Source organism: Pinus tabuliformis, chromosome 7 (assembly GCF_031772625.1).
Source record: "Pinus tabuliformis cultivar Carrire ecotype Pingquan chromosome 7, CPIR1, whole genome shotgun sequence".
NCBI lineage: Eukaryota > Viridiplantae > Streptophyta > Pinopsida > Pinales > Pinaceae > Pinus > Pinus tabuliformis.
In genome coordinates, this window is record NC_142293.1 from 576,611,482 (window position 1) to 576,628,839 (window position 17,358).

Here is a 17,358-nt window from a genome sequence, read left to right on the forward strand (position 1 = left end):
TTCGTTTGTGAACATGCTTCTGAATACAATATTCAACAACCCTCTACACAACAGATAAAAGCCCCTTTACAACCGTTAATGGCCTTTACTTTGACCTATGGAACCTTGACCTTGTTCCTTTAGATTTCCGAGGCCTCTCAACCCTCTATTCCTCTGCCTGCAACCTTCTAAACCAACTGCGTCCCCTCCTGCAATTGATCTTGTGCCTCTCGTTCCTCTTCCAGCTACCCTGTGGCCTTGTGACCTTCTTGCAACAGAAATTAGGGCCTCGACCCTCTCTCAATTTACAGATTTGGACCTCGACCATCAATTAAAGATACTTCTTTCTCACACAGAACCACACGTCCAATGACCAAACTTCTTGAGGATACTCGACCTCCTCAAAAATGGTGTTAGCTTTGCTCTCAACACTTCTTCAGATCTCTGTTCTGTTAGAAACTCAGAAAGGCAGAAATATTCTCTTATATTGATAATTACTTGTGATATTTTTGTAGTTTTATTATCTTCTCTTTATGTTCTTCTTTTATCTTTGTTTCATCAAGCAATTATCAAATCAAAACATGAAGATCAATGACACCAAATGTAGGCACTCAACCAGGGCTAAAACCCCTCTTATACGGGAAAACCCAGTCAAACTCTTCCACTAGTAAATCAAATTGAGATAGACCAAGACCTTAGACCCAAAAGACCTTCCTCCTCCACCAAGTCAGCCTTCCAAGATGATTCAACAAACTCCAGTAGTCTCTTCTTGTCCAGTAGCTTCAGCCCAACAACAATCCAGAATTTCGGCCCAGCTACAATACTGCAATTTTGGCCCTTCCAACAACCCAACAACTTCGCACATGTGAGACAAGGAGAGAGAAAATTCGACTTTTTATTGCTTGACAAAACCTTCCTTCTCCTTTGCTAGGGTTTTCTTCCTCTTCCTTGAATTTCACACTTTTTCTGCCTCCGGCAACTGCAGATCGAACTTGTTAAGGATGTGCCTCAAATGAGGTCGAGTTGCTGCCTTTTATATAGTAGATCTTGCCCCTCAATTAGGTCGACTTGTCCAGGTTGAGGTCGACTTGGTGGAGGAGGCCTAAATGACCTATTTTACATAAAACTAATTTTATTTTTCGATTGATAAAGCCCAAGAAGGGTCTTTTACATTATGACATGGACATGGACACTTGACATAAACCCTATAAGCCTACAATGGAGGCTTTGACCTAAAAACATTGAGCCAAGCATGAAACCCATGCTTTAATAAGTCAATTTCTTTTATAATAAAATTTCTTTTTCTTTCTTTTTGACAAATACATTACATCATGACTCAAATACAATTATGAAGATTGACACTAGTTACATTCTTCAACACTCCCTCTTAACTAGAGAGGTATTCATAATTACATATACAAGGGTACATGGAAGATCTCAAAATGATATACTTTATGAAGAGTCACAACACACACAATGCTACAGATTAGATACCTGACCAGGGTACTCTAATCGGGTGGGACTAAGGTGTACTCAAGCTTTAGTCACTTTAGGTACCATCAGGCTTTTAAGCTCTAACACCAACCCAGGGATCTAGGTGCGTATCCAAGGTCCGAGCTCCATGACTAACGCCACCCTCCCTTCTTTGGGATCTAGACATCAACACATAGGTCAGCCAGATGTCCTCCCAAGCATCTTGTTTCCACAAGGTGATTCATTTGTCCTTATCAACTAAATCATATATATATATATATATATATATATATATATATATATATATATATATCCACCACTCCATGCATGCTCCAAACCTTTTTATGAGAGATCTTGTACATTCATAACCCCAATTAGTAATAAACCTTCAAACATATATACAAGTAAATACAAACCTTTGGGGTCCTCAATCATTCTAATGCTACTCATATCATCATAAAGTTATCCAGATACAACTTTGTCAGAAGCTTTCTTCTTTCACTTCTTTAGTAGCACCAAAAACAACCTCAATACTTCACAAGTATTTTATTTGCAAATCCAACTGTAGTACTTTTATTCATTCTTTGGTTTCATCTTTTCTTCAAGATATTTACTATGACTTGTTATCATATGCCCTCCCTCTTAACTGGGGAGATACACTTTAGAGATATACCTTTTTTTTTTAAGCTCCCTCTCAACTTTAGGTAGATCAACAACTTCCTTCTTTTACAACATCAGAGAAACTTCAACTTTTCAAGGCTTCATTCTTTCTCACGACATCAAGGTCTTCTTAATCATCATCATTCTTAGAGCTTCCTATATCATGCTTCATCATCATCTTTAATTACGAACATCTTCAACATCTTGAAGATTATGTACCTACAAAACTTTAATAACAACTACAACCAAATACAAATATACAAAAGCATCAAGTCAACTATATCAAAACCATGTAATTATAATGGAAGCATCAAAACATTCAGGCTTTAGACATCAAATACCTAAACTTAGTTAGGTTCATAATTAACAAAGGTCACATCTTTTTATATACTAGACTTCAACTTGTTGCCAGGGTTTTATCATAAACCCTAGACTCCAACTTCAAAACATAAAGCCTTAGATATTAATAATTCAATCGTATGAGGTTTCAATAATATGCGTTTAGATTTACATGTCAAACTCTACTAGGGTTTGTTGCAAACCTTAGATTTTATCATCAAAGCTAAATCATATCAATAATCAAAAACAATATCATCATGCCCTAGAATATCAATCTCTACTAGGATTTTGTTATATACCCTAGATTTCATCAATTGTCAAGATAATATACTTGCATATACATATCTAGGATTTCATTATCATGCACTAGCATCCCATATCAATATCCATACCTACTAGGTAAACCCAAGACACAAACATCAATATATCGAAGTTAGATATACAACAATTTTGACTAGACTAGGGTTTCAGAATTTCTTTCCGAGGATCTTACTATAACTATTGCAAGGGTGTTGTTCATAAACCCTAATTCACCAAACCCTAAAAATTTAGGGTTTCATTTAGACATTAACAACAAACCCTAAAGGACTAGTGTTTTTACCATAACATTATAAAAAACCCTAAACTTCAAAAGAATAGGATTTCTAGACTTCATCAACAATCCCTAAGTAGACTAGGGTTTCATTTTTAACATTGACATACCCTTAGCATTGAAAGGCTAGGGTTTCACAGTGAACCCTAAAGGTTAGGGTTTCACAAGAATGATCAAATGATAGTATAACGAGGGTAGATTTAGTCTAATGATTAATCACCCTAACAAGAATCTTTATGATTCAAAATCCTAGACAAATTTCAAAAGAAAATGATCATACCTTTTGTATGAAGAAAACCTTGTAATAAATATTATAACATACCTTGAGTTGTTATTTAACAAACCTTGTAGGACATCAATTCTTGAAGGGCTTCCTTTGCAACAAAACTTTTTTCATGATTCAAGTCTTTCCTTTGAAGTCTCCTCCATAACCTTTGTCTATTCTGCAAGCTTTCCTAACTAAGGAAAATATAAAGAAAAGGTTATTAGCATATAATACAAACAAATCTTGATATGAGGAGGAAACCAAACATAAAAGAGGAAACAAGGAACAAGATACTTATCTTTCGGTAAAATGGTGAAGGCTTCCTCTTATCTTTTTGAGGGATACCTACAACTTAAACAATTCAAAAAGTTATAACAAGATATATTTATGATCTCTAGAAATCAAAGCATAAAAGAAAAACATTGCAGAACTTAAAGTAAAAGGATATGCAAGGGATACTATCCCTAGTAGTCTCCAGAAAATAGATCTTTGACTTTGGATTCTTCAATCTTGTTCTTCTTTGGTGGAGCTTCATCAACAACATTTGCATGTTCTCTTTCTCTCTTCTTATTCCTTGGATCTTCAGGACAATGACTTTTGTAATAACCCATCTTATGACAATTGTAGCATTCAATCTTGGATAGGTTAACTTTCTTCCTTGGTCCTTTGAACTTCTTGTATGTTCCCTTCTTCTTGTGATGAGCAGAGTAGGCATTTGAAGTGTTGTCTTCTTCATCCTCCTTCTTGTCACTTACTAACGAGATGTGGGCTTCTTCTTGACTGCATGCATTCCACATTTGTTCAAAGGTAGGTTTGTCTTTCCAACTGCTAATTCGTGATGCAAATGAACTCCATGATTTTGGTAGACCTAGTAGTGCAACAATCACGAGTTCTTTCTCTGGTACAACTTCATCAATCGCTTGGAGTTCATCCCTTATTCTACATATCCTTGCAAAATATGATGACACAGTATCATCTTTTGTCATCTTTATTGTTCTTAGTTCATTCTTGAGGCTAGCTATCTGACCAATGTTCTTGATGGTGAATAACTTGGAGAGGGCTTTATACATTTCTTGAGCAGAATCTATATTTGATATGTATGGGATTAGATTGTCCTTTATTCCATCTACTATCAGATTCATGGCCAAGATGTCAGTTTCTCTGAACTTCTCCTTTCCTGCATCATCTATAGGTTTCTTGACATTTCCTTGAACAAGATCCAAAACTTTATGCTTAGCGAAAATTAGATCTATCCTTTCTTCCATGCCTTGCAGTTGGAGGCTCCTTCTAACTTATTTTCTGTCTTCATTGAGGTTGACACAGTCTCTATAGATAGTAAGTTTCTCTTTTTACATGCTCCTTTCCTTAATGACCTTCAATCCGCCTTCTCCTTCTTTCTTTACCTTAGCTCTAATACCATGTTGGAAAATTAGAAAGACAGAAAGATTCTCTTATATTGATAATTATTTGTGATATTTTTGTAGTCTTATTATCTTCTTTTTATGTTCTTTTATCTTTGTTTCATCAAGCAATTATCAAATCAAAACATGAAGATCAACGACACCAGATGTAGGCACTCAGCCACGGCTAAAACCCCTCTTATAGGGGAAAACCTAGTCAAACTCTTCCACTAGTAAATCAAATTGATATAGACCAAGACCTTAGACCCAAAAGACCTTCCTCCTCCACCAAGTCAGCCTTCCAAGATGATTAAGCCATCTCTAGTAGTCTCTTCTTATCCAACAACTTCAACCCAACAACAATCCAGAATTTGGACCCCCCAGCTACAATACTGCAATTTCGGCCCTTCCAACAACCCAACAACTTCACACGTGTGAGACAAGGAGAGAGAAAATTCGACTTCTTATTGCTTGACAAAACCTTCTTTCTCCTTTGCTAGGGTTTTCTTAGTCTTCCTTTAATTTCACACCCTTTTCCGCCTTAAGCAACTGTAGATCGAACTTGTTAAGGATGTGCTTCAAATGAGGTTGAGTTACTGCCTTTATATAGTAGATTCTCCCCCTCAACTAGGCCGACTTGGTGGAGGAGGCCTAAATGATCTATTTTACATAAAATTAAATTTCTTTCTCGATTTATAAAGGCCAAGAAGGGTCTATTACATTATGACATGGACAAAGATACTTGACATAAACCCTAGAAGCCTACAATGGAGGCTTTGACCTAAAAACATTGACCTAAGCATGAAACCCATGCTTTAATAAGTCAATTTCTTTTATAATAAAATTTATTTTTCTTTCTTTTGACAAATACATTACGTCATGACTCAAATACAATTATGAAGACCAACACTAGTTACATTCTTCAACATGTTCATTTGGCCTCCTTCAATAATTTGGAAGGATCTCTTCTTGGCCTAGATCATGCACTAAGTGATCTTGGCCATATCTCAGCCTTCAAACCATTGGTCTTCTTGCTGATCTAGGAGTTGCGGCCTTCTCCAAAGATGATCTTGGTCTAATGAGCAGAACTCGGCCCTCCTAGGGCACTCTTAGCACAAGAGAGCTTACATCTCTCTTGCACACGATGTATGAGACCTCACCTTAGGCCTCTGCTATTTATCCTTTTCCTTAGGTCACTTAGGAAACTTCTAGTTTTAGGGTTTCACTTCTTGACCCTTAGAATATATAATTATTTTTCTTTTGGTCCTAAACCCACACTTTGGGTCCAAAGCCCCTGATCTGATATTCACCCTATGAGTGTCATCAGTTAAGATTTATTAAACAACAGGTATGGCAGACTCATGTGCTGGTGTGTGTTCTGTGTTATTTAAGCAACGGATCGATCAGATTGCCAATACACAGACATTTAAAATGGAAAGACAGCAGAGAAATACAGTAAGCAACACAAAGACACAAACAATTTTTAATAAGGAGTTCACCCTATTCTCCAGGGCTACGTCTCCGGTCCAGCTTCAGTGGTGGCCTTGTTTTATTGTGTCTTTCAGCAGAGAAATTACAATGTAGGGACTCAACATGAGTTCTCGTGAAGCAGATTTTGCTTGGCAGGGTGGTTCTTGGATTCCCCAAGCCACTCAGAGTACACAGATTCTTGTTCTTCCTACTAGCTCTATGACCCTTGGTCTACAGTGGAAAGAGCCAACTGTGATGCTCAATCCGGATAGATTCCTCGATGGGAAGGCTTGAATCTTCAAGCTCTCTGGTGCTCGATGTTGCCTGTGGTCAGCTCGGCCCTCTGTCTCCTCTGCTTGGCTTTACTGCTCTCTGTGCTCAGTCCTCCTCTCAGGGTTCACTGTTCACTGTCTCTCTTGGTTGCTTGGACTCTCTGTTCTTTTTTTTTCGAACACCTGTTCTCTGTCTCTATTCATGGCTTTAGCCATTCGGCCTCCATGCTTGTTCGTTTCCTCTCCCGCCTGCGTCGATTCGCCTTCCGCTTGTGTGCTTGGAGTTCCCTGTTCGGCGTCAGCAAGAACGCTTAGGAAGCAGCCACGTGTCCCCATCGGAACAGCGCCAGCCTGTCCGTCGATTCGTTTCTTTCTCCATCGTGGCAGTCAACGGATTCCAAATCCCCTTTAATCGCGGCTTAATTCCCTGTCAATTTCGCTCTGTCTATCGGACGCAATCTCAGCCGTCCGATCTGGGCTCCTCCAGATCCAACATCATTCGCACGCCGAGCGCGGTTGACTTGCTCGACCGATAACGCGTGATCACGACGGTTTTTCTCTCACCTCCGCTGCCACGCGTCGATCGTTGAGTGTGATCGCTCCACTTTCTCCAAAACCGCTTACTGTTCAAGGGCGCCCTGATCAAACCGTCGGTTTCCAGGTTGTGGGTCCCACCTTCGTATGATGGCGCTTTTCGTTTCTCCGCCCACGGTCCTCTGGCTCCAACGTGACCGAGTGCTTAAGGCTCTACCATCTCAGCCCTATTTGCTCGCGCGCATCGAAAATCAACTCCTTTTCCTGATCCGGGGCTCCCAGGGGCTATTTTGACCTCTTGCGCAGTCTCCATGGGCCTCGGTCAGCGCACTTTGACCGAGGTCCTCGTCGTTCCGCACCTGTTGCCATGGCCACTGGTTCAGGGTGTTTTCGATTGCTGTTTTGGATTCTTCAAGGATTTGTTTCGTCCCGATATAGTCATGGTTCTATGACAATCGTTTATGGATCCGATTTGGATCACGACCTCCCAACTGAAAAGCTTTTGGACCACCAAAAGTTGGTTTTCTTCAAGCATCGACTAAGTGAGGAAACTGCTGTCTCACTTGTCCAATCTCAATCCACTTCGCACTACTTGGCTTCGAACCTTTAAGCCCAATTCTGAGGTATTCCACCTGTCCACTGCGCGTTGTCCTTACCTTCCTGTCCAGCACTGTATCTTCCTGCAACTCATTAAGATATTCAAGTAGTAGGTCATCAACAGAAGGCAATTGACTCTGCTCTTCAGGGTCCTCAATCATTGAAGGTTCAAACAATCTCAAGCAATCTGCGTTCACGACTGAGTAGATGTGCATGTAAGCTGGCAGATCAAGGCGAAAAGCATTTTCACCAATCTTTTCAAGTATCCTGAAGGGTCCATACCTGATAGGTTTTAGCTTCTTACCTTCACCTTGCATCCTGTCCTTGCTGACTTGGTATCCAACTTGAAAACTATGCTCCATCCGATGCTTATCATGCCTAGCCTTGTACTTGGCCTGGCTCTTTTCCAGCTGTTCTTGTACTGCCTGGTGGATCTCCTGGATCTGTTCAATGAACCTAGTTGCTTTGTCCACATCATTGTGTCCATCAACCATGGTATCTTTACCAAAGACAAAATCCAAAGGAGATCTTGGTATGAAACCAAAGCATGTCTCAAAAGGAGATCTCTGTGTAGAAGAGTGTTTGGCTCTATTGTAAGCATGCTGCACATAACACAAGTGTTCATCCCAAAGCTTAGGGTGTTTGCTGCAATATCCTCTCAGTAACTGAATCACTGTCCTGTTAACTACTTCTGTCTGGCCATCTGTTTGTGGATGAAAAGCTGTGCTTTTCTTCAATTTGGTGTCCATTAGTTCCCACAGACTTGACCAAAACTTCCCCACAAATCGGGTGTCTCGATTAGATACAATAGAAGTGGGTAATCCAAAATGAACCCATACATGTTCAAAGAACAATTTTGCAGTTTGTTCAGCTGTAATCTGTTTACTACAGGGTATCAAAATACACATTTTGCTGAACCTATCCACAACAACATATAGATAATCATGACCTTTCCTAGATTTAGGCAGTCCTCCAACAAAATCCATGGAAATGCTTTCCCAAGGGCGAGAAGGAACTGGCAATGGAGTGTACAAGCCTAGTTTTCTGTTGTTGGGCTTGCTTTTAGCACACATAGTACATCCCTTCACATATCTAGAAACTGTCTCATTCATTTTCGGCCAATAGCAGAACCTTTGCAGCTGTGCAACTGTTTTACTTACCCCAAAGTGACCTGATATCAGAGAAGTGTGTGCTTCCCTAATTATCTTTACTCTCTCAGTTTGTGGAATGTAGAGTTTCCCACAATGATATAAGAGTCGGTCCTTCACATGATAGTCCAATTCTTCTACTTTTTTGCCTTGACTCAAAGTTGCATATACATCTTTAAAGTCCGTGTCCTGAGCATACTGTTCTATGTAGCTTTCATGCAGCACAGAATTATGCTTAATTATGGTAGATGCATTTATAATGGGTCTAGATAACATGTCTGCAACCTTGTTATGTATGACCTTTTTATATCTGATGACTAAATGAAACTGTTGTAGAAAACCCATCCATCTGTAGTGTCTTGATTGTTGCAACTTAGTTTGGGAGTGTAGATATTGAAGTGGCTGATGATCAGTATGTATTATTGTTTCTTTGCCCATTAAGTAATGTTTCCACTTTTTCACACTCTGAACTAATGCATACAATTCTTTATCATAGGTAGGATAGTTAACTACTGCAGGATTAAAAGTCTCAGAATGATAACATATGGGTTTACCGTGCTGTGTCAACACTGCTCCCATGGCATAGTCACTGGCATCAGTTTGGATCTCAAATGGTCTTTGTAGATCTGGCAGTGCTAGTACAGGTGCTGTACTAATTTTTTCTTTCAAGGTGTCGAAGGCTTTCTGCTGTTTGCCTCCCCACTGAAACACCTTGTTCAATCCTGTCAAAGCATGTAAGGGAGTTGCAATTGAGGAAAAATTTGAAATGAACTTCCTCCAATATTGTGCTGCTCCTAAGAAGCTTCTCACTTCTGTAGCAGACTTGGGTTTAGGCTAGTTTACAATGACTGCCACTTTAGAGGGATCTATTTTCAATTCACCTCCCCCTACTATATGACCCAAATAATTTAGAGAGGTTTTGCCAAATTCACATTTGGAGAGTTTAACAGAAAGTTTTTCTCTTTTCAAAACATCTAATGTCTGCTTAACATGCTTTAAATGTTCTTCCCACGTTTTACTAAAAATCAGAATGTCATCCAGATACACAATAACAAAATCATTAAGAAAAGGTCTGAGTACATCATTCATTAATCTCATGAAAGTAGCAGGAGCATTAATCAAGCCAAAAGGCATAACCAGCCATTAATACAATCCCTGCCTTGTTTTGAAAGCAGTCTTCCATGCATCTTGCTCTGCAACTTTGACATGATGGTATCCACTGTGCAAATCCAGCTTGGTGAAATAAATAGCTTCCTTGAATTGATCTAAAAGATCATCTATGCGAGGAAGAGGATAACAATTTTTGATTGTTATCTTATTCAGTGCTCGGTAATCAATGCACATTCTCCACGAGCCATCTTTCTTTCTCACCAAAACGATTGGTGACCCACATTGTGATGTGCTAGGCCTGATGGACCCTTTCTCAAGCAACTCCTGCACTTGCTTCTTGATTTCAGCATTCTCTAAAGCAGATAACCTTTTATACCTGTGGCTGCAATGATTGTTTCATCTCCCGAGTCTGACCCCAAATCTTTGTGAATAGCTGCAGTAGCTTTCTTCGTCTTGCCCTCAGACTTCGTAGGTCTCAGCTCTGTATGCAGAATCCAGCAGTGCTCATCATCATGTCCCTCCTTTTTACAGTGAGTGCATGAAGCTTTGCCTCTTTGTGCAGTGTTAGCCTTTCTTGCTTTCCACTTCGGCTTTCTTTTCTCCTTGCTCTTGCTTACAGTGGGTTGGGATGATCCCCCAACTTCTGGATTTCCATTCTTTCCTCTAGCCTCTAGATGAGTAGCTTGTACAGATGCCTCATCTATACTAGTGGGATTAAACATGAGGATGGTATGCCTCATGTAGCTGTGTAGACACCCAATGTACTTCAAAAGAGTTTTTGGTGAGTCTAATGAAATACCCAACATCAATGCTCTCTTTCTGAACTTTTGAGTATACCCTTGTACACTTTGTCCTTTCAACTGCCGAAGAGTTTGCCAACTCATCATGGCTTGTTGCATATAGGCCAATGGATAGAACTGCTTTTTGATTGTAGTAACAAAGTCACTCCAGATAGAGATGGTCTTACCATGCTTCCTCATATCAGCTTGGGTTCTGCCTTCCCACCAAACCAAGGCAGTGCCTCCTAGACGAAGGCTTGCCAGCTGAATCTTGCTCTTGTCTGAGTCTATATTTTGTACTCTGCAATACACATCAATTTGTCTAATTCAATTGTCCAACTTTTCAACATTTAGCTCTCCATCATATATAGGCAAATCAAATTTAACATTTAACTTAATCAAAGATGCTTTCTTATTATGCACAGGGCTACTAGGAGGTGTAGGGAAGCTTTCTTCTTTCCCCTTTCTTTTGGAGTGGTCATGGGAATGAGATTCATCTTCTTCTTTATCTTGCTTAGAGCCTGATGAATCTTCACCCTTATGCTTTCTAAAGTCCCTATACATTTCTTCTACCATAGACTTTATAGCTAGGAAACTTTCTAGGAATTGAGAGTCTGGCCCTATAGAACCTTCCTCCGACATTGTCTTTCGAGAATAGACTCTCCCAATTTCAGGATTAGTTTCCACCAACTCTCCTTCTCCTAATTTGAGCTTTGATCTAGTGAGCATTCACAGCTAAACCAACACAAGCTTGTCCAACCTTATAACCTAGACCTCTGATACCACTTGATCTGATATTCACCCTATGAGTGTCATCAGTTAAGATTTATTAAACAACAGGTATTACAGACTCATGTGCTGGTGTGTGTTCTGTGTTATTTAAGCAACGGATCGATCAGATTGCCAATACACAGACATTTAAAATGGAAAGACAACAGAGAAATATAGTAAGCAACACAAAGACACAAACAGTTTTTAATAAGGAGTTCACCCTATTCTCCAGGGCTACGTCTCCGGTCCAGCTTCAGTGGTGGCCTTGTTTTATTTTTCAGCAGAGAAATTACAATGTAGGGACTCAACATGAGTTCTCCTGAAGCAGATTTTGCTTGGCAGGGTGGTTCTTGGATTCCCCAAGCCACTCAGAGTACACAGACTCTTGTTCTTCCTACCAACTCTGTGACCCTTGGTCTACAGTGGAAAGAGCCAACTGTGATGCTCAATCTAGACAGATTCCTCGATGGGAAGGCCTGAATCTTCAAGCTCTCTGGTGCTCGATGCTGCCTGTGGTCAGCTTGGCCCTCTGTCTCCTCTGCTTGGCTTTACTGCTCTCTGTGCTCAGTCCTCCTCTCAGGGTTCACTGTTAACTGTCTCTCTTGGTCGCTTGGACTCTCTGTTCTTTTTTTTTCGAACACCTGTTCTCTGTCTCTATTCATGGCTTTAGCCATTCGGCCTCCATGCCTGTTCGTTTCCACTCCTGCCTGCGTCGATTCGCCTTCTGCCTGTGTGCTTGGAGTTCCCTGTTCGGCGTCAGCAAGAACGCTTAGGAAGCAGCCACGTGTCCCCATCGGAATAGCACCAGCGTGTCCATCGATTCGTTTCTTTCTCCATCGTGGCGGTCAACGGATTCCAAATCCCCTTTAATCGCGGCTTAATTCCCTGTCAATTCCGCTCTGTCTATCGGACGCAATCTCAGCCGTCCGATCTGGGCTCCTCTAGATCCAATGTCATTCGCACGTCGAGCGCGGTTGACTTGCTCGACCGATAACGCGCGATCACGGCGGTTTTTCTCTCACCTCCGCTGCCACGCGTCAATCGCTGAGTGTGATCGCTCCGCTTTCTCCAAAACCGCTTACCGTTCAAGGGCGCCCTGATCAAACCGCCGGTTTCCAGGTTGTGGGTCCCACCTTCGTACGATGGCGCTTTTCGTTTCTCCGCCCACGGTCCTTTGGCTCCAACGTGATCGAGTGCTCAAGGCTCTACCATCTCAACCCTGTTTGCCCGCGCATTGAAAATCAACTCCTTTTCCCAATCCGGGGCTCCCAGGGGCTATTTTGACCTCCTGCGCAGTCTCCATGGGCCTCGGTCAGCGTGCTTTGACCGAGGTCCTCGTCGTTCCGCGCCTGCTGCCAAGGCCACTGGTTCAGGGTGTTTTCGATTGCTGTTTTGGATTCTTCAAGGATTTGTTTCGTCCCGATATAGTCATGGTTCTATGACAATCGTTTATGGATCCGATTTGGATCAGCCCCACTTTTGGGTAAATCACCCAACAAACTCCTTTTTGGTGGGTTGTCCTCTGTCGAGAATACCTTCTGAGCTACCTAAAATCCAACATAATTAAGATATTTTTCTTAGTAAAAATTATATGGGCTTGGAGATAATTAATTCCTTCATGTTCTTAGCTTTAATGACATCTCTCAAGACTAGAACACCTATTCGAGCTACAAAATTTAACACATTACAATGTCAAGTCATATCACCTTGGGAAATCCCACCAAGGCAAAGTGCACCACTATAACACATACTCCAACTACATCAACATCATAAGAGAGGTGGATAATAGAAATGCTAACCAATCCAATCATCAAGTATGTCCCCACCACACATCCATCACAAGAAAACTACTCCTGCTAGTGACACAAGTAATACAACATCAACATGTAAAAGTTACTAGGAAGCTCCACTATGATTGTGAAACATCTACCTCCTAACACCATTATCATCTAACCCCCTTGGCGGCGAGAACCATCATCCAATACCAAGATGTAGCACATCCAAGATAAATAGGTATACCAAAACCACACCATGATGAGATAGCATGTTCCATAACCATCAAATATGCAACTGAGGGGTCATCAACAAAGCAAGCAAATGTGAGAAGGTCACCAAACCAACTAGCACAATCATCGAACCAGGGAGAAGTGAGACTCCCCCTACCAAAGACCTCCATCAAATGATCTGATGCCATAAAGAGAAAGAGATCCATGAAGATGAATCCCCTAAAGTGATCCAATGCTTTAAGATATTACTAATTAGTTACAAATATCCATCAATATGATGAAAATTGTTGGGAATCACGATTGTCGTTAGATCTGTTGATTTTGGGTAGCATCGAATGTGCTCTAAGTCCAAAATTTTGTGTAGGGGCTAGAACACATGAGATCTCCAAAACTCAGAAATCATTTGGAGAAATTCCACCCGGATTGTGAGTTATAAAAATAATTAATATTTTTAATGGGGTTCCTAAGTCTAAACTTAGGAAAATAAAAATATTAATGGGTATTAATAAAAATATGGGTGAAAAGCTTCTAATAGACTAGGATCAAGTCTGTTTTAATCTTAGCCGTTGATTAAGGACTTAATCTCGGCCGTTGATTCATCAACAGGAAAAGTATGTGAGGAGGCTTGAGGGTCAGTTGGAGATACACCGAGTGATCAAATCAATTCGATTTTTCTAGGGCGTGATTTGCTGAGAAAATCGAACTAGTGATTTGAGTTGCAGTGAGAGGGTTAGAAGTAGAGATTTGGATCGGGAAGGAGTTCCGAGCCAAAGAGTACCAGGTAGAGAGGCAGCGCAGAGGCTTATGCAGCCCAGGAAGGGGCTCACGCAGTGCTGATGTAGGCCAAGAGGGTCTCTTGCAGTGGCAGTGCAGGATATTCGTCAGAAGTTCAAGATTTTTCCGGAGAAGCTAGGTTCTAAATCGGGAGGCTGAACAACAATCTTCCTCCAGCAAATCGATCCAGCAGAAGGGGTCACACAATCTTCTAGAGGCAAGATGTTGGCCCAAGTAGTGATTGCGCTGGGATTTCACAGTGTTTGCCGGAGTCAGGCCACTCAGTGGATTAGTTGTAACTTGGAGAACGAGGTAAACCCTCGTATGTATTTCTTGCTGCCGAGATTTCTTTGAAAGGTTAGCCAGTGTGAGAGGCAACCTGTTGTACTCAGATTTTGCTTGCTTAATAATACAAACCCTCTATCTGCTGCACTGGTTTTCCCGAATTGGCTTTTTCTGGGGACGTGTTGTCCAAAAATAATGGTGTCCCTTGTATGTTTGTCTCATCTATTGTTTCAGTTTATGATCTGTATGTTAGTGTAGTCTGCAGATTGCAGTAATGTTTACATCGTTGTTTATCTAATTAAATAACTTGTTGAATGAAATAACCAGTAACTGCAGTAGGATTTATGTTTGTAAAGATTCAGAAATTCAAATTTTCACAAGACCAAAACCCGCAGGTGTTAGTCAACGATCGCATCGCCAGAGATAAGGATCCATACGAGGCGGTTAGTGCATGTCACAAAACACACGGGGAGCATTGGTTTATCCAATGTCCAACAATCTCCCCCCCAACACGAGCCGGGTGTGTATCGAACTCATGACCTATGCTCTGATACCACTAGTTAGGAATCACGATTGCCGTTAGACCAAAACCCGCAGGTGTTAGTCAATGTTCGCATTGCCAGAGATAAGGATCCATGAGAGGCGGTTAGTCCATGTCGCAAAACACACGGGGAGCATTGGTTTATCCAATGTCTGACAAAAATCACAATGTGGAACCTCATACAATATGAGGTGTAACAAGTGCCATTGATCTATTTGGTCACTAGTGGACATCGATACAATTTCTTTACTTGTTTCTCAGTTGACAATCTGTTTTGAACAGTGTATCTCCTTTATTCACATGTACATGTATCTCACTGAACAAGTTCCATTAAATATGTTTAAGTTTGTTTACTCTTTTTGTTTTTCCTCTGCAAGCATACTAGAAAGAAAACTGTGATGTAAATTTCAACTTCATTTTATCACATTATTATCTATCAAGATGATGAGATTGTGTCATTGGTTTACTTAGGTTAAGGTTCATTCTTTTGGAAGGATATTTTATCTAGTATTCCTTCTCTAATTTAATGCTTATTACAAGACCGATTCTTTTATAATTTGCAATTTGTAGTCTATTTCTGTACAGACACAGGCATTAATCTTCTATATTTAGTTATTAGTTTGGAACATTTTGGAACTGTTGTATTTATTCTATATGTTATCTTGCCAATTTAAGTTTATAATATTTTAGGATTTTAGTATATGAAAACTTTTGCCCAAATAATATCTCTCTCAGTTTTTAATTTTTATTCTCAGCTTTATTGTGAGAAAGCAAGGCTGGATCAAGACATGTTTGAGCAGCTAAAGATGCTTGTGGACATTGGAGATATCCTAGGTGCAGCTGGCTCTGTAAAGCGGACTGAGAAAGGTTTCTCCTGTTACAAACATGCATTCATATTATAATTCATGTGAAAGTTGAAATTAACAAAGTTGATTTTTAAATATGACATGAACATTTTGGTTCATTAACCAATTATCCAAAATAAGTAGGATAATGTAAACAAATCTTTACAAATTAAAATAATATATTGAATGTGTAATATGAGGATGATACTAAAATGTGAATGACTTGGGCATTTATAGGTCTCGAGGGGGTCTTTCCCATAAAATTTTCTTATGTGATGCATGTTTTAATTATATTAATTCCAAGTTCTCTCTCTCTCTCTCTATATATATATATATATATATTTTTTTTTTGTTGTATGCATAACATTGCCATCTTCAAAATGATTTGTCCTTGTTGATGCCGAAATAATGTGGATAAATTTTGTAATTCCACTTGGTGTGGCCTTGGGGGCAAGTCTCGAGTTGAGCAGCTGTCACTCAAATCTCACTCCTCTATCTAGGCTAACTCCAGGTGAAGCCAAAGGGGGTGGACCCTATGAGACAAAATAAACTAAGACTTCATTAAACTAAGAAAAATAAATCAAGTTCTAGGAGTTAAAGGAAATTAGACAAGATACAATTCCACCATCAACAAAATGAACCATAGCATATACTTCAAAGACTTTACAAGTAAATACCCATAAGCATCATGAATCATTCATAAACCATGGATGTGACAGTGATAAACAAATGAATGAAGTACTTCATAAGCAAAATATATGACCAATAAGACTAGTGCCAAAAGAGTGCTTGTATAAGTAGATGCTTGAAGTACTTGAAATATAAATTGTTGAAAATAAAGTACTTGGAAAATAAAGTGCTTGAATTGAAATGCCCTTGAAACTGAAAATGACAATTGCCCAAAAGTAAATAAGCTTGAAATGTAAAATGGCAATAAGATACTTATCAGGTACAAGATGCTGAAAATGAAATGTGATGGAGAGTGTACTTGGTTGATTTTATATTAAAGTTGGATTTCCACTTGGATTTAAGTTAATTTCATGTGTGTGTGCACAACATGCCAAGTGATTGCAAAAATTAAAACTAATCTAAGATTAGCTTCCTCTTTAAGCCTTATCCTCGCATCGTTGAGGAAAGTTGCGAGGGAATTCTACAAGGGGAAGCTTAGGCTTTAATGAGTACCCTTGAGAGCCCACAAGTCAGCTCACTTGCAAGGAGGTCCAACACTAAGGGAACAAGCCCAAAGTCTTACTTCTCAAGTATTTTGAGTTTCTAGTGCAATTAGGGTTAGCACAATATTTATGAAATTCTGATAATTACTTTTGATATAGATATTCTTTTATCTTATTTCAATATATCATTCAACAATTATACTTCAGAAATTCATTGGTAGAATAGTAGAGATCACAGTGCACAAAAAAGAGAGACAAAATTTACCCTGGGAAAACCCACTACGGGGAAAAACCCAACAATCTTTTCAATAGAGAAATTCTTCCTGTTCAATAAGAGACACACCTA

General features: G+C 39.8%; 1 protein-coding gene across 1 annotated transcript in view; it reads left to right on the forward strand.

Moving 5' to 3' along the window:
• OVA5 (Lysyl-tRNA synthetase, class II) overlaps positions 1–17,358 on the forward strand; it is a 433,444-nt gene that overhangs the window by 35,332 nt on the left and 380,754 nt on the right. The window contains exon 3 of the mRNA XM_089458538.1: positions 15,751–15,862. Within this exon, the coding sequence (XP_089314664.1) occupies positions 15,751–15,862 (112 nt within the window). The remainder of the gene's footprint in view (positions 1–15,750; positions 15,863–17,358) is intronic.